Raw genomic sequence first — 22,812 nt, 5'->3', positions numbered from 1 at the left:
CTCACCCATCGCATACCATGGTTATCCAACTGTGTGCTGGACATTTTGTCCAGAAGGGTTTTTTGAGAGATGGTATCAAAGGCTTTGCTGAAGTCCAAAGAGATTACATCAACTGGCTTCCCTTGATCAACCAGGTGGGTTACCCTGTCATAGATGGAAATCAGGTTCAACAAGCAGGATTTCCCCTCATGAAGCTGTGCTGGCTGTGACTGATGATTATGTTGCCCTTCAGGTGTTTTTCAATAACTCCCAGAAGAATCTTTTCCATGATTTTACCAGGCACTGAAGGGAGACTGACAGGTCTGTAGTTTCCAGGGTCCTCCTTTTTCCCCTTCTTGAAAATCAGGACAACATTCACCAGCTTCCAGTCAGCTGGGACCTCTCCAGATTCCCAAGCCCGCTCAAAAATCATTGAGACAGGTTCTGTGATGACATCAGTCAGTTCCTTGAGGATTCTTGGATGAATCCCATTAGGCCCCATAGACTTATAGGGATCCAGCTGGAGCAGTAGATCCCTCACAACATCAGGGTCAACTAGAAGTTGATCATTCTCACAGTCATGGGCCTCCAGTTCAGCCACTGGGACCCCCTTAGCCTGTCATCAGGGTTGAAGACAGAGGGAAAGAAAGCATTAAACATCCCTGCCTTGACTCTGTCCCTGTTTGTGAGGAGACTATCCTCATCCTGTAACAGGTCTATGTTGTTTCTGCACTGCCTTTTGCTATTAACATATTAAAAAAAAACCCTCTTTTTATTGTACCTTACAGTATTGCTCAGCTTCGACTCCAATTGAGCTTTGGTTGCCCAAATTTTCTCCCTCAATAGCAATCAGCATCACTGTATTCCTCCCATGTCAGTTGACCTTGCTTCCACTGAACACACGCCTTTCTTTGCCTTATTTCCAAAAGAAGATCCCTGCTCAGCCAAGTTGGCCTTCTGCCTCACCTGCTGGACTTCTGACATTTGGGAATTGCCTGTTCCTGTGCCCTTAGAAGGTAGTGCTTAAAAAGCGACCAGCACTGATGGAACCCAGCACCTGAAAAAGTGTTTTCCATGGGGACTTTATTTACTAATTCCCTGAGTAGCCTGAAGTCTGTTCTCCTCATGTCCAGAGTTGAAGTCTTGCTGGCACTTTTCCTCCTGTCAACAGAGATTTTGAGCTTGATTGCTTCATGGTTACTGTGCCCAGGGCGGCCACCAATCTTCACTCACAAGACTGTCTCTGTTAAAAAGCAACAAATCAAGTAGGGCATCTCTCTTAGTTGGTTCTCTTAGTACTTGTATCATGAAGTTCTCATTCTGGTGTTTTAGGAATCTTCTGGACCTGTTTGTGCCAGGTGTGTGGTGTTCCCAGTTAACATCCAGCAAGTTAAAGTCCCCCAAAAGGACAAGGGCAGTTGATTTGTAGGTGCCTCTTAGTTCCTCAAAGAATAATTCATTGGCATTATCATCCTGGTTAGGTGGTCAGTAGTAGACTCCCACGATGACATTCACATTATTTGTTTGTCCCTTGATTCTTACCCAGAGGTTCTCAACTGTGCCATTGCCAACTGTAATCTCCATACATTCCAGCCCCTCCATCACATATAGCACCACCCCTCTGCCTCTTCTGCCCTGCCTATCCCTCCTGAAGAGCCTGTAATCAACCAACATGGCACTCCAGTCACAGGACTCATCCCACCAGATTTCACTTATGCCGGTGATGTCAAACCTGTGGGACTAGGCCAAAGCTTCCAGCTCTTCTTGTTTGTTCCTCATGCTGCATGCATTAGTGCAGAAATGTTTCAGATGTGGTACTCTGTGGCCAACACCTCATGAAATAGATTGAGGGATTCCATTAATACTCATTTCCTCAAGTTTTGGCACACTGTCCTATCGCTCATCACTGGCAAACCTGGTTTTGTCCTTTTTCCCCTTCCAAGCTAGTTTGAAGCTCTGTCAACAAGCCCTGCCAGCTCCTGTGCTAGAACTATTTTTCCCTTCTGAGAAAGGTGCATCCCATCAGGTGTCAACAGACCAGTTGTTGAGTAGATCATCCCATGGTCAAAAAATCCCAAATTTTTCCACTTACACCAGCCTCGGAGCCATGTGTTGATCTGATGGATCTGCCTATTCCTATCAATATTATTACTTGTTACTGGAAGAATCAATGAAATCACTACCTGTGCTCCTGATCCTTCAACCTGAAGTCTCTTTTGATGCCCTTGGACTTCTTGTTATTTTGTCACTGTTGGCTTGAACAACCAATAACGGATAGTAATCAGAGGGCCTTACTAGACTGGAGAGTTTTCCAGTAATGTCATTTATCCAAGTCCCTGGGAGACAGTAGACTTCCCTGTGAGTTGGGTTGGGTCTGCATATTGAGCCCTCTGTTCCCCTTAGAAGGGAGTCCCCTATTAAAACTACCCTTCTTTTCCTCTTAACAGAGGAGATTGTGATGTGGGGTACAGGTGGTGTTGCTTTAGGAGGCCCCTCTGTCCCAGAAGGACCTTCACCCACCTCATCAGTATTCTGGCCTTCTAGTTCCAGGGCCTCGTACCTGTTGTAGAAGGTGCCAGTCCTACTTGTTAAACTTTCAGAAGGAGGAGGAATCTTCACCTCACAGTGACCTGCTTCCAGCCTTCATCTTCAACAGACCCTTGACTATTGCAGGGTTCTGAGTCCATCTGCTTCTCCACAGCAATGGAGGTTCAAGACTCCTGAGAGTCTTCAGACTGTAGCATCTCTGTAAATAGCTGGTCAATCTCTTGCTCTTTTGCTCGAATACTATGCAGCCTATTCACTTCCTCCTGTAGCTCCCTCACCTGGCAACACAGCTCTTCAACCATGGCACACCTGCAAAATAACTGTTTGTCTGCCCCAGCTTCACAGAGAGGCATCAGGCGCTCCTGGGAACCTGTGACCTGTAGAGCTATATCTACCATCATCAGGTCTGTCTGGTTGGAGGCCTCTGACACAGCTGGTTCGGTGTCTTCTGCAGCTACAGAGGATTGAGCTCTATGGTATGTCAATATCATAACTGAAGAAGCTTACACTAGTATACTAATAAGGCTGGGACTGAAAGGATCTTATTGTGCTCTTCTCCACCAGATACTGAGTCTGTTTGCTGCCTCTATTGGTTGCTCCCTGATGGTCGGAGAGGAGCCCTTCCTGCTCACCCTGCCTGTGCAAATTGCTGTGCCATGCTCCAGATCGCTCGTGCTCCTTTAGAGATGTTTAAATTGCCCTCACTGTTCCCAGCAACACACCCTCCGTGCCTGATGGGGCTTCCAGGTCCTGACGAGGCTCGGGGCTGCTACTTGGGTATCCCTGAGCTTGGGAACGCCCCTGTACAGCTTGATCTAATCCTGTCCACTGGACTTACCTCACTCGCCGCTGCTGCCGCCTTACCAACTGACTGTTGGTTTTGGTCTTGCCTCATTTAAATCGTCCTTGCATTTCCTGGTAACACCCCCTCTGCGCCTGACCTAATGACATCCTTGTACCCTTCCTGAGTTACCTTCCCCTTCTTCCAAAGGCATAAACTCTCTTCTTTTCCCCTGAGTTCCAGCAAAAGCTCCCTGTTCAACCAGGTTGGTCTTCCCCACTGACTCGTCTTTTGGCACATGGGGAAGGCCTGCTCCAGTGCCTTTAAGATTTCCTTCTTTAAGTATGTCCAGCTTTCCTGGACCCCTTTCTTTTTAAGGGCTGTTTCCCAAGGGACTCTCCAAAACAGTGTCCTGAACAGGCCAAAGTCTGCCCTCCAGAAATCCCGGGTAGCAGTTTTGCTTGCCCTCTTCCTTACTTCACCAAGAATCAAAAACTCTATCATTTCATGGTCATTGTGCCCAAGACAGCCTCCAACCACCACATCTCCCACCAGCCCTTCTCTGTTTGTAAACAGCAGGTCCAGTGGGGCACCTCCCCGGTAGGCTCACTTACCAGCTGTGTCAGAAAATACATGCTTCAGCGCAGAAAAATCACAGAAAATTCTAGAATTTTTCTCTAACATTTTGCTAAAATTACATTGGGAACAAGTCAGTACAAACTGCTGCAGTAATTATTAATGTGGCAAATGCACTTTGGTTATGGTTTTTAATAGCAGCAAATTTGACAAACCTCAATGAAAGGATTAAATTCCTACTTAGGAATGTGATGGTATAAACTAGAGTATAGTGTACTGATCTAGACTGCCTTAAGAATTCAAATCTTGCTGGAGACTTGTTTCTGCTTGGTTTTTGCACTCAACTTAGTTGGGATGGGGCAGGATATTCTTTCACTCACGAACAGGATATGAGACTCAAGGTATGAGAAATGGAAGGAGCAGAATCAAGAGGAGAAAGCAGTTGGCTTCCACCAAGAACTATGGTAAACTATAGTAAACAGTAATCCTGTATTGGTTGAGTGAACTGCAGAAGCACTGAACATGGTCTTTAACATTATCATTCATTTCCACAATGACACCATCTACAAGAGCTAACAAAACAACATAAAAACTTACTTGGAGTGAAAATGCTCGTAAAGCAGGAATAGGGATTAAGGCAGCCATAAAAAAAGCAGTAACATTGCTGATAGATGTAAGGGCTACACCTGCTCCTGTTCGCTTCAAACATTCACCTGTTCTGTCCTGAAAAACAAAGGAAAATGTTCTTCAAATGAAGAGATCATCCTACAGATATAACATGGTAACAGTGAAAAGTATTACAAGGAATTTCTGAATAAAAGTATGCATTTGAGAGTTTGTAAGAGTAAACAACATACTAAGTACACTGTCCAGGAAAAAAGCAGATGATATATGAAGTGCTTACATTTTTTGAGGGTAGCAAACATTATCAAAGATGACACTGGTTTCAAAAGTCAAAGATAAATGGATACTGATATTATATCAAATATATCCGTTAAGTAGGATGTGTTTTGTATCAGTGCAGTCACTTGGTGTTCTTAACATTTTTCAGACAAAATAAGCATACATTAACAGTGTAGATGCATAATGTCTTGAAGAAGCATGTGAGAAAAAAACCCCAACAAACAGAAATCCCAGGAACCACACAAAAAACAGAGGATCAAACACAGGACCCTTTCCTGATGCAGTAGGTTACTTTGAAGCATATGAAGGTTATAGCACAATGAGTTTGTATTGCCTGCATGCCAAACCAACTGGAAAGAGCACATGGAAGACATTGCTTGTACAAAACCAAACTGACAAATATATATTGCTTTTAAATGATTTGTACTTTGGATATGAAACTCTGGACCGAGAATAAAAAGGTCAATAAAAGGAAAAGATTATAAAAGTGAGGAGGATCTTAGATTTCAAAATGTGAATATGTGAATGTCATGGTTAATTATAAATAAAAGGAAAGAAAACCAGGCCCTAGGACAAAGATCTCTAGAACAAAAGTTTTTTTAAAAAATCATTACTAACTAATTCTAGGTATATTTTCCTTTACGAGGCTTTTTCTTTTACTTGATTCTTTTATTTTCCCCAAACACCCCATTTTGTCATTACCTCAAATGGAATTCTCTTATTCTGCCCTGTTTCACTAAATGCATGTACCAGAAGGAATATATCATCTACACCAACTCCAAGAGCAAGAAAAGGCAAAACCTTGGGGAAGAAACAAAACAAGCAAAGAAAACATTAGCATTTTTATATTATTCTTATGATTTACCATGCAGATAGTCGTTAGATGGCTAATGAAAATAAACTTTACACTACACTCTGAAGAGAAATCCAAGGTTAAAATGAAAATCAATGTGATGCAATACAGCTATTAACTTTCATTCTGAAAGACTTGAACATCCCTATATATCTGGATGTAAGGGCAAAACTTGCAGCTTCTTGTGTACAACTGGATGTTTGCACTCATATTGAGACAGAAAAACAAATATTCTAGAATCTACATAATTAAACAAACTGCAGGATATCTGCCTTTTTCTTAAAATTATCTGGCAGCACGTTCTCTTAATTTCTCACAGCACAAGCTACTAGATAGGAGAAAGAAGTAAGTAAAAATCAAAAAATCAAAATACTTTCTCAGCTTATGTTTTTCCTCAAAGATTGATTCAGATGTGTTTATTTACTAACAAAGTTCTTGTAATTTAGTAGCAGACTTTTGGCTCCTTAATACCTGAGTTGTGGCAGCATTAAAGGAAATTCCAATCAATGAGCACAGACCCAGTCCTGCAGCCACTGAGAGAGCAACCAAGAAGATTCCTGCCAGCCCCACAGCACCTTGAGACTTTGCACAGTCCCACCGCAGCATTGTTAAACAGGCATAGGCAAGCTGAAAGCAAAGTAAGGATTGGATTAAAATGGATCCTTCTCTATTCACCATCTCCCCCCAACAGTACACATAGCTTACAAGTGTTTTTAAACAGAACAGACATATCAGAGATGTTACATAGAAGAATAGATGACAACCCTGAGGCAAATGTTTACAAACTGCAATTTTTCTCAGGGGAGACCTCATCACTCTCTACAACTACCTGAAAGGAGGTTGTAGCCAGGTGGGCATCGATCTCTTCTCCCAGGCAACCAGCAGTAGGACAAGAGGGCATGGTCTTAAGCTCTGCCAGGAGAGGTTTAGGTTGGATATTAGGAAGAAATTTTTTACAGAGAGAGTAATCAGGCATTGGAATGGGCTGCCCAGGGAAGTGGTGAATTTTCCATCCCTGGAGGTTTTTAAGATGAGACTGGATGTGGCACTTAGTGCCATGGTCTAGTAACCGTGGTGATAGTGGATCAAGGGTTGGACTTGATGATCTTGGAGGTCCTTTCCAACCTGGTTGATTCTATGATTCTATGATTTTATTTTAAGTATTCTGAAAATGTTCTGGACTGTTGACTGGTAACAAGAAGGTAGCCATTTGAACCCTGCTATACTACTGGAGTCAATTAAACAAATAGAATTTAATTTCTTACCATTAGTAAGTAGCCACTAGCTACTCTGATAACACTGACATCAGAAAATGACTTTAGAATGTCATCCAGGGTAGTTGTAGTAAAGGAAAGCACCTTCTGAGTAGAGTTTTGTGCAACGCTTTGATGAACAACCTACAGGAAAGAAAAATTTAGTGTGCCTAAGAAAAAAGCCCATTATCATCTTCTACAGCAAATATCTGAAATCAACTACTTTTGCCTTAATGTTCCTATTAAAGTGCACACCCTATAACAGAGATTTCACTGAGGCTACATGAAATAAATATTTTTTGTAATTATTTCCTGCAAGCTACCGATTATCAAACAAGAATTTACATCATCAGGAAAGGCCACTGCATTCACAACTCATTCAAAACATTTAACTCCTGAAATGTAAAGGAGGTTTCTTCTTTCTATAACTCTGCCATTGATTTGCTGTTGTATGAGTTTTGCCTTTAATCCAAGGTCCAGCAAACAGTAAAACCTTCATGGCTTCTCATATGTGTTTAAGCAAGTGACTTCTTAATTAAAAAAAAAAAATCAGCCTTTTCGCAGAATCACAGAATCAACTAGGTTGGAAAAGACCTCTGAGATCATCGAGTCCAACCCTTGACCTAACACAACCTTGTCAACTCGACCATGGCTGTAAGTGCCACATTCAGTCTCATCTTAAATACCTCCAGGGATGGTGATTCCACCACCTCCCTGGGCAGCTCATTCCAATGCCCAATCACTCTCTCACTAAAGAACTTCTTTCTTGGCGCAGCTTAAGACTGTGCCCTCTTGTCCTACTGCTAGTTGCCTGGGAGAAGAGACCAATGCCCACCTGGCTAGAACCTCCTTTCAGGTAGTTATAGAGAGTGATAAGGTCTCTCCTGAGCCTCCTCTTCTCCAGGCTAAACAATCCCAGCTCCCTTAGCCGTTCCTCATAGAACTTGTGCTCCAGTCCCTTCTCCAGCCTCGTTGCCCTTCTTTGGACATGCTCCAGCACCTCAACATCCTTCCTAAACTGAGGGACCCAGAACTGGATGCAGGACTCAAGGTGCGGCCTAACCAGGGCCGAGTACAGGGGAAGAATCACTGCCCTGTTCCTGCTGATCACGCTATCCTTATACAGGCCAGGATGCCATTGCCTTCTTGGCCACCTGGGCACATTGCTGGCTCATGTTCAGCCTGCTGTCAGTCAGTACCTCCAGGTCCCTTTCTGCCTGCCCGCTCTCCAACCACCCTGTCCCCAACCTGTAGTGCTCCATGGGGTTGTTGTGGCCAAAGTGGAGGACCCAGCACTTGGCCTTGTTGAACCTCATCCCGTTGGATTCGGCCCATCTATCCAGCCTGTCCAGGTCCCTCTGCAGAGCCCTCCTACCCTCCAGCAGATCAACACTCCCCCCCAACTTGGTGTCATCTGCAAATTTGCTAATGGTAAACTCAATCCCCTCATCCAGATCATCATTAAAGATATTAAACAGAGCTGGGCCCAACACTGATCCCTGGGGGACACCATTAGGGACTAGTCACCAACTGGATGCAACACCATTCCCCACCACTCTCTGGGCCCAGCCATCCAGCCAGTTCTTAACCCAGTGGAGAGTGCACCTGTCCAAGCCATGGGTTGCCAGCTTTTCCAGGAGTATGCTATGGGAGACAGTGTCAAAGGCTTTGCTGAAGTCCAGATAGACACATCCACAGCCTTCCCCTCATCCACCAGGCAGGTCACCTGGTCATAAAAGGAGATCAGGTTGGTCAGGCAGGACCTGCCCCTCCTAAATCCATGTTGTCTGGGTCTGATCCCCCAGCTGTCCTGTATGTGCCATGTGATTGCACTCAAGATGATCTGCTCCAGAAATTTGCTGGGCACCAAGGTAATTTTAAAATTGTTACAGCATAAGGATAACTTTAAAACCAGGATACAGCACTCAATTCTAGTTTAAGCATCTTCCTTGAGAAAATACTATAAAAAGCCACAACTAAAGGCAGTGGACCTTAGTAAAGCTATATAGCAAGACATCTAGGTTATTGTCAGTTTTACCTCAACATACATCCGTTGCCAGGCTTCCAGAATTGCTGCTGCCTTATCCTCACTCCAGTTGATATGTGAAACATATTCATACCCCTTGAAGTGTTCATACATTTGCTTAGGAGTCATTAACTGAAACATGGTTTGCAAAGCCTGGGCACTGTAACAGGGAGAGAAGAAAAAGAGGCATTAAAATAAGCTTTTCAGGAAATGTTTTTTCACTGCATAAAGGCTCAAATGAGGGCCTAACAGGCTTGCACAAGTTCTGGATTTTATAAGCCACATGTTGATATTAAAATTGAACAGAGTATAATTATTCTACCATGTATCTGGTGAAGCTGTACTGGTCTATACAGTACTGATGCTAAGTCTATATTTCACTGAAGTTAGTGAGTATTTTACCATTATTTTCAATAGGATCACTTTCAGGAGCAAAGAATGTAATCCTAAAAATCAGTTATAAAGACCATGACCGACAGATTGCTATGAGAAGGACACAGAAACAGTTATTCCTATGAGATCTTGCAAATGCTGTTGGTAATTTGTCATTTGAAGACCTTGGTCTTTTTCATACCTTGGAGAGAAATGCCAGACTAAACTCCTGACAGCTGACAAGCAGTAACAAATACACAAAAGGCAATAATTATCCATTGTAAATTTACACAGGATGTAACTGTATCCAACAATTTTAGAAGCTTAAAGAACTATTTCATTTTTCACCAAGAATAAAGTCTTTGGCTATTTGTTAGAAGACACCTTCCACTTTCAATATTTAGTATCAATGTAAAAAACATCAAAATCCATATAAAAAGTTCTAGTAAAAATTATCTGTATTAAATATGTAAGAATTATACTTCTTTTAGTTTAATATAAATTTGGATTCAGTGTATACATCTAAATAATGTTTTTATATGTACTTTTTTTAACACAGTTCTATTTCAAGGGGTTTCCCCCTAAAGTCCAGTGTTCCATGACTTCTTCAAGAAGTCTAAAAGAAAGGGTTTTATTTTGTCTGTCAGAAAACGTATTCAAGATCCAGTGACATAAAGAATATACTTTTCTCTATATTGACCTTAAACAAACAGTTCAATGGACATTTTTGATTTTTGATAAAAGACAAATAAGTGGGCACATTACCAGAACTTTGGAGGGGCTCCAAGGACCGTACGTACTGTGAAGAAGATAAAGATGAGGAAGAAGGGGTCCCAAAGACCCCAGACCCAATTCCCGAAGGAGTATGTCGGGGGACAGAACTGGGCAGAACTGGGCAAAACTGGGGGGTGGATAGTTCTGGGATTGGATGGACCTTATTATAAAATCATAGAGCCACTGTCTGGGTGCACGTGTCATGTGTATTCCCCTGGGCCTATAGGTCTGATTAAAGGACCCACTCTTTTTATCTTATACACTAAATTGGCCTATAGTTTTTTTCTCTGCTATCTCTTTAGGTTACAATACACATCATTCACAGATTGTGAAAGACAGTTGATTTTGCATGATATGGCCCCCTGCCAAAAAAACCCCAAATTCTAACAAAGAAAAATTAAAAATTCTTATGTAAAAATTTGTTTGCTTACCTGACAAGCTTACCAGAACTATTCTTGACTGTACCACCTATAATCAATTCCTCCTGCCAATGCATGTATTTTCTCGACAGTCCATAGCATCCACCACTCAAAACAAGAGCCACATCAAGAGGCTAGAAAAAGTTTTAAAGAAGCAATTCATCAGTTGCATAACTTCAGATAAATCCTAAGTCAACACCTAGTTTACTTAAATCACAGATATGTAAGATCATCTAGGAAGTCTACAAAGAGAAATGTGTTCAACAAATGGGAGTAGACAAACTAGCCTGATACTTGTTCACCACATAGCAACTTCTCCAAAGCCAAAGTGACTGAGAAAGGGATATATCAAGTTGGGTCAACAAAACTGGCCCTACTTGAAGGAAGGTCTTGCTGCACAGTGTCAGTGTACAGCAGCAACCATATTCCAGGAGTAACTGTGTCTGCCTGAGGCACATTGCTTGCTGAAATTATATGTCAACACATTGCCACACCTATCCAGTAGCTGAGAACTGTAATTTCACTCTAAATATGTGTGATTAACATTGCATCACAGGATGAGGGAAAGTTAGTTACCCTGGGCTAATTATCTAATAGGAACCAAATAATGAAATCAATGAAGAACAAAAAATATATATTACTTGGAAGGGAATGATACCCTTTTCTCTCACCACACATACAGAGCCTCCCTTGAAAAGATTGGCACACAGGTAAGTAAACTTACTTTGGTGGAATTTTTGTTGGGAGCTGTGATTGGACAATCGGGATCAGCAGGATTCAGACAAGGTCGATCCATATAACCATGACCAACCTCTGCTTTTTTCAGCATTTCTTCCCAGCTTTCCACTTGGTAATTTATTTTTTTTAACTTTTCTAAGAATTCTAAGGGGTCAAAGTTGATCCACTGAAAAGGAGGTTTCCCTCTGTTAAAGAAATCAGGGGAGAATGACAAAAAAATGACAAAATAAGTACTGAAACATAATTTTTTAATTTGTATTTTTGCAAATGTTGAAGTTTTCTGTTATAAGGTATAACCTTTTCTGGTAAGGTTGTTTCATAAAATGAAATGCATGTTTTAATTATATTTGTTTATGCATACTTTTCTTGTAGGCCCTGTGGTGATTTTAACAAAAATATCAGTACTTACATACCAATTTACTGTACGAAAGGGAATATTCACATGTTAAAAATAATTTCATTTACAAACCAAGTAAAACAAACCATCAAGTACCTAAATAACAAAAAAACAACCAACTGCTGCTTCAAAGAATTTGGAGAGAGAGGAGAGGGGAAGAAGGGAGGAAGCTGAAGAAAGAAATCCTTTCACATAGTATCAGATTACTTTTTGCTGGTCTAATAATCATCTTGCAAATGTAATCAATCAATATAGCTGGTCTTTGTTTATCTATAACAATTCTGTGCTCCTGCAAATGCCCTGGTTGCTTGACTATCAACCATCAACTTTCCTGCTACCATGGCTGTCATCAATGTCACATCTTCCACCCTCCACTTTTGAATTTGTGATGTTAACAGACTACAAAGGCTTTTGGTTGCCTTATTCTGTGATTCAAACCACACTGTATTTGCTTAAACAGGTTTAATTCTTTATTTGAAATCTCCCAACCAGAAAATGCAACCTCCCCCTTATTTCCCCATCTAAAACTGTACACTAAACGTTGCAAATTGCTTTCACAATTAAAAAAACTTGAATTCAGACTTTATATTTTCTTTTGCATGCTAGCAGAACGAGAAAAGTAATGACACAGGACTTAAGTTGATGCATACAAATCATCTTTTAGAAACAGAAAAATCTTTGCTCAATTAAAAAAAATCCATGCACATTTTCTACAAAGACACAACAATTTTTTTTTATTATTTTTATTTATTATTTTTTGGTTAAACCAGAATCTGAATAAGCACTGGGATACATCTCAAAATCATGCATCATTTTGCTATTAAAACTATTAACTGGAAAGTTATAAAAACAGCATGCTTACAATAGATAGGCAGTTCCTGACTGTAGCTTTGCTCCCTCCCAGAAGCAGTCCAAAGGAGTGATGATTAAACAAGGATAAAGATATTCTATGATCTGTCAAAGTCAAAAAAGGGAAAAAACCACAATTAGACTACAATATAATCTAAACAACACAAGCCGAATCATGAAAATATAAATTGTTTATAATCAAATGCCTGTTATGCCTACCTGGTCCATGTACCCTGCTTCTGTGATGAGTTCTCCTGATTTATAACATAAGTGTTCCAATTTCCATTTTCTGTAATGAATATAAAGAACAAGTTTTTTTTCTTTAACAATTACTGAAAAGTTATTTTTAAAATATAACTATTGGGTGTGGCTGAGATGGAGTTCATTTCCCCATAGCAGCCCTCACAGAGCTGTGCTCTGCACTGGTAGCTAGAAAGGTGGTAACATCAGTGTTTTGACTACTGCTGAGCAGTGCTGGCACAGCATCAGCGCTGTCTCTCAGCATTCCTTCCTCCTCTCCTGCAAGGGCAAGATCCTGGGAGGGGACACAACCAGGCCAGATGACCCAAAGGAATATTCCATACTATGTGACATCAGCTCAGATATAAAAGCTAAGGAAAGGAGGAGAAAGGGGGGGACATTTGTTGTTTGCAATGTTTGCCTTCTGGAGCAACCGCTCCATGTGCTGAAGCCCTGCTTCCCAGGAAGTAGTCAAACACTGCTTGCTAATGGGAAGTAGAGAATAAACCTTGTTATTTTCTTCTTCACTTGTGCGTGCACAAACTTTTGCTTTGCTTTAGTAAACTGCCTTATCTCAACCTACGAGTCATTTTCCATCTTCTTTTCTCTCCCCTGTCTAGTTGGAAGGGAGAGTGATAGAGTAACTTGGTGGGCACCTGGCATCCAGCCAAGGTCAACTCACTACAGTAATATACATTAAAATTATTATTTATATAGACATGGTGGCCTCAAGTAGTGAGTCACTAAGAAAAGACAAATTTTATTCAATGTAGGTATGCTCACTTGTGAATTAAGATAGCACTTGGCAACACAAGAGAGAGAAGTCAGTTTCAGGTTCAGACTAACTCTGACTCATGCATGTAGGAGAAAAGAAATCATTAGATTATTATAATGTTATTATTACTATGTTATTAAATAGCCCAGCAATTCCACCCACTGGCATTTCTCTTCCATTTTCATTTTCCCTTTAAGCCCGAATTACTGGAAGGCTTTTAACTGTTAGAAATCCCATCAATAAAGTCCCATTTTTAAGAGCACAGTTGCCACTTCTTTACCAAGAAAAATACTGAACACTGTAGCTCTGCTCATGAGGGTACATTTTCAGAATCTCATGCAATACCTCCTACACCATTTTATTTGTTAAAATGTCAACTGGTCACTGTTATCATGACACAATTTGAAGCATCAGTAACTAGTGACATTCAAATCAAAACAGTTCTAATGGAAGTGCTATCCATTAAAAGTATATGCAGAGAAATATTTGTCCACTTTCTGTTACAGATGATCAAGAAAAGTTCTGATTTTCTTCTTACCTGTTGTACATATAAACATCTACTCTGCTGGCCTGAAGTGCAGAGTCAAGGTGCTGTCTGAGTGCTTCTATTGTTAGTATATTGGCACCATCTTCATGTGGAGTCTGAATCATGAGCTGAGGGTTAAACATGGCCTCTTCACCAATCTTCTGCCGTGTATAATTTAATTCTCGACTCACTCGTCCACCAACTGATGGATAAACATTAACAGCTTATTCTGGATTCCCATGATGAGCACTCACTGATCAAAAAATCTTTATCATGTGCATGGAATATTCTACCTCAAACCAATTACAGCATAGCTCTAAATCTAATACCAAATTTATTTTAGTAAAAATGCAACAAAAAACATATTCCCTATCAAATATATGCCATTGTCCCTACTGCACTAAAATACTGATGTGCAAACTGGAGTCTTTTAAACGACATGGTTTTTTATATTAGAACCAATATTCCATATGTAAAAAAACCAACAAAAAATCCTTTCCTTGCCTACCAGACCAAATACTCTTATGTTACCATTTCTTTCGCTTGTATAAACAGTCTGCTCCAATAGCACATTTCAAGACAAATGTCTTCAATTTACACTCTTCTAAATAATTTGGCAAAGGTAGAAGGAAGATGCTTTTCTTCAGTTAAAAAAAGGGAAGAGGGAAAGAGTAAGTGATCATGAGTACTTCTTTCAGCCTTATATAAAGGGAAAAATTAATAAATTCACACAAGGAGGTGCAGTCCTGAGTGCAACAAAGTGTAGCAGAAAGGACCATCTAGAAACAATTTACCCTAGTGGTTCAGTACCTGCATAACATGGTGTGCCGCAGGGAATAATTAATACACAACATCTTTTTCTAAACCTTCATTAGCTGAGCAGGTATGCTCCATATTAAAACATGGATTTAAAAAAAAAAAAAAGGAAAAGGCAGAGACTGCAAAGAAGACAGGCTCTAGAGGGAGTCAACTTGCCTTGACAGACAAAATTACATAAGAATGAAAAATTATCTTCCACTTACAAAAAAGCATTCAGCTAGAGTACATATATACTTTATATAACCTCCCCTATAGTCTTTCTAGAAAAGGAATGTGGGAGGGGATTCAAAAAATGCAACCCATTATCTGGATCAAGACCATATCCAGATGAGGAGGACAAGAACACCAATATATTGTTTCCATCCCTTACAATGTATTAACTTTATTGCTATGCTAAGGCCAAACTACAGACCTGGTCTAATTTGTTACATTTTCTTCAGTTCTAGTCACCTTGGCACTGGTGATCTAAATTATTGTCAAAGTTTGATTCTGCAGCTATGGGAATAGAAACTATACATGTAAATCTCTCTCTTTTTAGACCACATAATGGAAGACTGATCTGTAGCCAACCAGCAGTGTGAGAGATGACATTCTCAAGTCTTAAGAAGCTTAGGACATATTCAATCACTTGGGCCCTCATTCTACTCGCAACCCCCCTGGAGCTAATGGGACCATCAGGCAAGAAGTTAGGCCCCAACATGGATAAAGCTGTCAGATTCAGGTTCTCAAGAATTATAATCATTCTGGCATGAGGCAACACTTAATTTTTAGTTCAAGAATTCTTTAAAGAAATAAGTATTTCTACAACACACTCCAACCATCTTCTCAGTCAGTCTGTCATGTGGCACTACCTCCTTCACATCAAGTAACAATGATCATCCCACAGTAACAAAAAATAAAAAGCAAAGTATAAATTCCATACCTAGATTCCCTTCATAATGTATTAACATCCCTTTTATTACAGTGACAGGATATACACTAAATAAGGCTGCATATGCATGGTAAAAAAAAGTTACTGTGAATTTCTATCAATAATTAAACTCTAAAACCACTTGGACTTTGCCTCAAGTGTTTGAGTATATGCACATTAATCACAACTAAATGCAAATTCAAATTAAATAGCATACTCCATATCAAATGCTCATTCTAGATTAAAAGTTACTTTGCAAACCCATATATCAAATTGGTTGTACTGCTGCAGTGTTGAAAGAAGTGATTGTCCCACTATGCTCAGCATTGGTGTAATAGTCAATAAAGACCAAAGAAGAGATAATTTGCTTATCAACTTATATTTGCAATACTGTAATTAGAAACCATAATGTTATGTTACAATAATGAGCGATATTTTGTTATGTTACCTGTAGATCTTAGAGATGTATATATAAAATGATATCTAAACTAAAGCAATAGGGGAGGGAACTAATTACGTCAAGAAGAAGAAACGAAACAGAACAGAGATTGCTTCTCAGTAACAAGATAGCCTATGCGCAGAGGAAGCTGACTACGTCAAAAGGATGAAAAGAAAACAAGTAAAGCTTGTTTCCTAGCAACAGGGTATGCGCAGAAACCCTGGCAACAGAGCGGAGCAGGCGCAGATAGAACTGATGATGTAAAAAAGAAGAAACGAAAGATTAGGAGGGGACTTTAAGAAATGAGCAGTTACAAACCTATAAAAGACAGACTGAAACTTATTGAAGCCATGTGCCTTGAAGGAGCGGGGGTCTCCTCAAGCCACCCAGCGCTCTGATTTACTTATTTGATTTTTATATAAATCTTTAATAAATTTTTACTACTATATTAAAGCCTAGTGTTGATTTACTTATAACAATTGGTATGGCCTCATCTCAAGTACTGTGTGCAGCTTTGAGCTCCACAATATAAGAAGGATATTAGAATGTGTCCACTGGAGCGCAACAAAGATGGTGAAAGGACTAGAGTGTATGACTTATGAGGAGTAACTGAGGATAGTAGGATTGTTCAACTTTAAGAAGAGAGTGAGGGGTGACCTCATTGTTGTCTACAACTTCTTCATGAGGGGGAGCAGAGAGGGAGGTGCTGATCTCTTCTCTCTGGTGTCCAGTGATAGGACATGAGGGAATGGCTTAAAGCTGCATAGGGGGAAGTTCGAGTTTAGGTTTAGGTTGCCCTGGATGGAGTCAGGAGTTGGACTTGATGATCCTCATGGGTCCCTTCCAGCTCAGGATATTCTATGATTTTATGATTCATTAAACTCCAATTTCACTCATGAGACTGATGTTCATGTCCACTGCTGTCTTACTCCAGCAGCTGGTATATGTGATATATAAATAATCGTGATTCGTGAAACAAATGGGTGATTGCATCAAAATAAAACAAACGGATTGTAAAACTTAATTACACCCCCATAAAGAAATAAAACAGACCCTCACAAGGTCAAGAGGCCTAAAACCTCCTTACTATCCTAAGAATGAAATATAGTAGAACTTTAAATCTTTAGGTGCCTGTTCGTCCAAGAATACATGAATTATGACTGGTTGTAGAGATAAACCTTTTAGCTTTAGCTGTAAGAAAACCCATATATTAAATACTTAGCAAAAACCTGTAGAATGTATATGTATACGATATAATTAATATGCATGAAGTAGTTAAGATAAATACTAAATGTACCCTGTAGTAAGGGTGTGCAGATTTGGGAAATTTCTGTCACCCATTTCTGTCACCCAGTCGGCTGTTTGCTTTTACCATATAATAAACTATTATTCGAAACGTATAGAAACTCAAGACTTTGTTTATCACAACTGGTGACCCCGACATGATGTTCTCTGAGCCCTGCTGGGTTAATTAGTACTTGAAACGGGGGGCCTCCGCTGAATTCAGTGGCCTGTTTTGGGTCTAATTTTCCACAGGACTGGAGTAACACGTTATATGGTTATATGGTAAAAGTAAGGATTGCTCCCGGATTGCTGCAGCAAAAAGGGCCCATAATTCTCGTGCACGAAGACCCAGGGAAGAACAACAGACTGTGAGTATTCCCTGGTTGGGCGGGTAAGAGGTCAGAGTGGATGAGTGGATGAGACGCAGTTTTGCTGCAAAGCCCTTCTAACTGCGTTTCTGTCTCCGTGCGAACGGAACAGTCAGTGACTGGGCAAAGCGAGAGAATTGGTGATTGGACCTCTGGGGTCGGTGGAAAAGTCTTAAGGAGAGACCTTTGTGTCACTGGGGAGAGTTTAGTAGGGATCCCAGAGAGTCGGTGGAGAGATTCTAGAAGGGACCTCGGAAAACTGTGGGGCAAGGGTTCAGTAAGAATGGTAGCCTCAAGGGAAAAGGGAGTAAGCAAGCATTGCCCAAGTAGGCATTGCTGGATATTACCCCTACCAGTCCTTTGGGGGTAATGATATCAAATTGGGAAGATATTGAGAATATTAGTAAGTTAACCCAAGAAAGACTAAAGAAAAATTTACAGCAATATTTAGACATTAGTCCTGATACACCAACTGGCCTAATATTGTTAAAAGTCCACTTTATAAATTATGCCTAGAGTGATATTAAAAAAGAACTAAAGAAATTAGATGGATGGGAGAAAGGGGAGCTCAAAGACTTACTGAGAGAAACCCAAAAAGTATATATAAGCAGACCCCAACAAATTGTTTCAAGAGTCCAGGCAGTAAAATGTTTTTATTGTAAAAGAAAAGGTCATCTAAAAAGAAGTCTAAAAGGACAGAGAGACTTGAAACTATTTGAAGAAAATAAATGAGATTAAAAGTGTCAAGAGCTCTATTTTCCGAGAATAACACACTGTAACCAGTTCTTGACAAAACTGAATTGAAACCTCAAGGTGAAAAATATAAATTCATACTAAAGACTGAATTGAAAAGATATAACCAAAGTTCCCCAAAATTATAAAGCTAGTAAAACTACAATCAAAGTGATTAGAACAAAGAAAAAATTCACAATACCTCTCGAAAAACAAGTTTAAATTTAGCAGTTTATTTCAAGTACTTGAGAGAACGACTAGACCTTCCCTTTTGCACTATCAGCCCACGAAACAAGCCGGGATCAGCCCAGCAACCCGTCCGAGCAGTGCCCCAAACCCTGTGATAAACAGACAGATCTCTGTAGGGAGAGGGCTCACACTGCCAGTGCCCCCCGCGCTTACCAACGCCAGACCCCTCCTCAACCCGACTGCCGGCGGCCTGCCTGTACCGAGTCATCTACCTTGCCCTGGCACACGAACTGGGAGCACTGTGTGCCATTGCAGAGTCAATGTCCCCTCCCGACACACACCCCGGAGACACCACAGAGTGAACTGTCAGATTCGTCTCTTGGTTGCTGCTTCTCTGCCTTCCCCGAGCGGGAGGAGGGGGGAAGGGGGGAAACTGAAGAGGTGTCCTGCAGGAGCAGGACGAGAGAGTCTATAACTTTAATTTTAGTGACTTGAGAAGAGGAAAGTTATTTCTGTAATATATTTTGTCCTTTAGAACAACAAACACCAGGTCCTAAAAGTATGTATATGTATGCAGTTGAATTATGACTGGTTGTAGAGATAAACCTTTTAGTTTTAGCTGTAAGAAAACCCATATATTAAATACTTAACAAAAACCTGTAGAATGTATATGTATATGATATAATTAATATGCATGAAGTAGTTAAGATAAATACTAAATGTACCCTGTAGTAAGGGTGTGCAGATTTGGGAAATTTCTGTCACCCATTTCTGTCACCCAGCCGGTTGCTTGCTTTTACCATATAATAAACTATTATTCGAAACTTATAGAAACTCAAGACTTTGTTTATCACATATATAATATGCTAATAAATTTTGCTTTGTCTTACAGGGACAAAGCAGTGGGGAAAAGGGAGCACGTAGATTATAATCTATCATCATCATGGCTAGAAGATTTGGGGAAGGCACTATCCACATTTGCTACAGGCACACTGGTGGCTTATGAGGCCAATACGTGACACATATCCGACTGCAAAAGGCACAGTAGAAAGACTCCTTAGATGGTGTATTCTGCAAGACACGGTTCTTTCTGCATTGCCTTTTTTCCTCGAGACTGAGCCTGCGTGTGTTCTCGGAGACAGTTGCGTTATAGATGGTGTGTCTCCAGGCCTCCCGATTTGAGGCCAGAGTAGACCAGTTATGGTGATCAATATGGCCAAGGCTGACATGTTGTTTCAGGGAGTCCTTGTATCTTTTCTTCGGGGCTCCTCTCATGCGGCAGCCAGTGGTAAGTTCAGCATAGAGTAGGATCTTAGGGAGGCGGTGGTCCTTCATCCTTGAGACGTGCCCTGCCCATCGCAGTTGCTTTCTCAGTAACATGGCCTCAATACTAGAGCTGCTTGCTCTAGTACAGATGTATTGGTCACATAATCTGACCAGCGGATGTTGAGGATTGTACGGAGGCAGCGTTGATGGAAGCGTTCTAGGAGACGCAGGTGGTGGCGGTAGATGACTCATGATTCGGAACCATATAAGAGAGTAGACAACACTATGGCTTTGTAAACACCGATCTTGGTGCTTTTCTTCAAGTGTTTATTACGCCATACTCTTTTGTGGAGTTTTCCAAAAGTACTATATGCCTTTGCTAACCTGTTGTCTATCTCCCCGTCGATCTTACCATCTGAGGAGATGAGGCTACCAAGGTAATTAAACTGTTGGACTGATTTGAGTTCTGATTGGCCAATGGTGATGTGGGGATGATGGAAGACTTCCTGAGGTGCAGGTTGATGGAGGACCTCTGTCTTCTTTAAGCTGACTTCCAACCCAAAGAGCTCAGCAGCATCTGCAAAGCAGGATGTTAAACGCTGCAGGGTTGCTTCTGTGTGGGCAGCAAGGGCGGCGTCATCAGCATAAAGCAGCTCCCAGACAAGATGGTTTAAGGTCTTAGTGTGGGCCTTCAGTCGCCTTAGATTGAATAGACTTCCATCAGTATGGTATCGAATGTAGATGCCGTCCTGATCATTGAGGTGTGCTGTGGTCCTTTGGAGCATCATGCTAAAGAAGACGGTGAATAGGGTAGGAGCGAGAACATCTTGGAATAAAAACTTGCTTTTGCAGTTCGTACTTCAAAACACAAAATGTCTCTTTTTTTTGTTTGTTTGTTTAAATGCCACCCAAGATAATAAAGATCCAATTGGATGAGGACTTTGGAGTCAACCATAAACATCTGTTCCTGCTACTATACTCTCTCCCATTCCACTCACACTTCACTTTTGAATTTAACTAGGACTTGAACCAACAAATCAAACCATGCAAGACAAAGGACATTATTCCTATCTGCTGAAAGTGATCAATTGTTTATTTTCAAAAGAAATTATTGCTTCCTAATCAAGATCCTGCCAAACTACATTAATTTCATTGAACAATGAAGATTTAGCTAATCTGACTTGCATCAATCACATAAATCTGTCATCAGAAGCAAAGCTGGTTTTTTACCTTTTACGTTAAAACAGTAATAACAAAAACATCCAAGAAAGCAGACACGTGTTCCAGAATTCAACAATAGAGCTGATGCGCATTCTTCTTAAGGCATTACACCAAATAATTATTTACTTGACGGGTTCATTATGAACATTTCTTCTCACAAAAAGAATAAAGATAACTCCACAGGCTAAATGCAGATACTTTATACAACATAACACTCATACAAAAAGATTAAAAACCTAGATTGTGGGGGAAAAAGATTATGTGAAAAAATACAGATGGACTGTTATAGATTAGGAATTCAGGGGAATTTTTCTTCCCCTGCTCCACTCCAAGGGAAAATGGAATGAGTGTGTGGGGGGGGGAGGGGGATGGGAGGTCATTAGCTTTACAAAGGATGTACCCGGTTGAGCTGGTCGGGTCATTAGCTTTACAAAGGATGTACCCTGGCCCCGCTGATGGACCATTTAGAGAGGCTGGGGAGAGAGGAGGGGTTGGCTCTGTTCTGAGGGGAGAGGGGCAGACTGCGTTGTTGGCTCTCGGAGTGAGACTGGGGTCTGCGTGCACGCAGGCATTTGGGGAGGGGGACTGGAGGTGTGGTTTTTCTTTTGGCTGCTCATCCTGGTCAGTTTGACTTCTCATCCTGCTGGCTTCGACCTGCCTGACTGTCCCGCTTCCCGGATCTACTGTGTCTCATCGGAGAGTTCGCATGCCGGCGGGAGAGAAGGGGGAGTTTTTGAGACGCCATCACTTGAGACAGCGGTGAGTCCCGTGGGAGTGTACTGCCTTCCTTCCTTTTCTCCCCCACTGAGGGAAGGACCCCCCATTTCCTTCTCGGCTTTCTCCCGCGGCTCCCTCCACCCCCCTCTTCCCGCGTGGTGACTGCCGGAGCCCAACAGCGCCCCCTGCTGACCACAACAGGGTACTGCAGGTCCTACAGCTTCAACGATCCCACAGCACCCCCTGCGGGCCACAACAGGGTACTGCAGGCTCTACACCTCTAGCGATCCAACAATTTCCCCTGCAGGCAACGATTAGGACTGCGCTAAAGGACAAAGAAGTATTCCTTCAGACTTTTTTTTTTTGTTTACCTAGGACTACTGTCTAGTTTTTTGTGTTCTGTTACTGTTTTTGCCAACATACATATATCTTTTAATAAAGGGTTGTTATTTCTTCTGTTTTTTCCACACTTCCTCAATTAACACCCCTTAATTTTGAATTTACAATTGCTGAGAGAGAGGAGTTTGGTCTATTTCATAACTCATCCTCTTTAGCAAACATTCCAGTCTCATCAAACTGAGACATGGACCAAAAGCAAATATATACATCAGTGACCTTTCAATATATCAGAAACAATAAAGAACAAGAAAAAAGACTAAAAAAATTATAAAAAGTTTCTACCAGTTAGATGTTTTCTTTTAACTGAAAGTTTCCAAAAATCACTATAGATTGCCATGCCCAAAGATCCTGCATGTAAGCAAGGCAGTCCTTAAAAGTCATCACTATGGAGAAATCTCCAAAACCTATTCTGGAAAATCAGTATGCTGAGGTGCTTCTCTGAAGTGCATATATACTCATT

The 22,812-nt window shown here is 40.9% G+C and overlaps 1 protein-coding gene across 1 annotated transcript in view; it reads right to left on the bottom strand.

The window, feature by feature from the left end:
- Nucleotides 1-22,812, bottom strand: part of LOC116780083 (protein patched homolog 1-like) — a 151,401-nt gene that overhangs the window by 65,104 nt on the left and 63,485 nt on the right. The window contains exons 3-12 of the mRNA XM_032674566.1: nt 14,021-14,210; nt 12,687-12,756; nt 12,481-12,572; nt 11,208-11,406; nt 10,496-10,617; nt 8,931-9,078; nt 6,905-7,036; nt 6,111-6,266; nt 5,489-5,587; nt 4,481-4,606 (exon numbers count right to left, since the gene is read on the bottom strand). Coding sequence (XP_032530457.1) covers nt 4,481-4,606; nt 5,489-5,587; nt 6,111-6,266; nt 6,905-7,036; nt 8,931-9,078; nt 10,496-10,617; nt 11,208-11,406; nt 12,481-12,572; nt 12,687-12,756; nt 14,021-14,151 — 1,275 coding nt within the window. The 5' untranslated portion in view covers nt 14,152-14,210. The remainder of the gene's footprint in view (nt 1-4,480; nt 4,607-5,488; nt 5,588-6,110; nt 6,267-6,904; nt 7,037-8,930; nt 9,079-10,495; nt 10,618-11,207; nt 11,407-12,480; nt 12,573-12,686; nt 12,757-14,020; nt 14,211-22,812) is intronic.

Source organism: Chiroxiphia lanceolata, chromosome W (genome assembly GCF_009829145.1).
Source record: "Chiroxiphia lanceolata isolate bChiLan1 chromosome W, bChiLan1.pri, whole genome shotgun sequence".
Taxonomy (NCBI): domain Eukaryota; kingdom Metazoa; phylum Chordata; class Aves; order Passeriformes; family Pipridae; genus Chiroxiphia; species Chiroxiphia lanceolata.
Note: the sequence above shows the minus strand (reverse complement) of the source record. Positions and strands in the feature narration are given on the sequence as shown.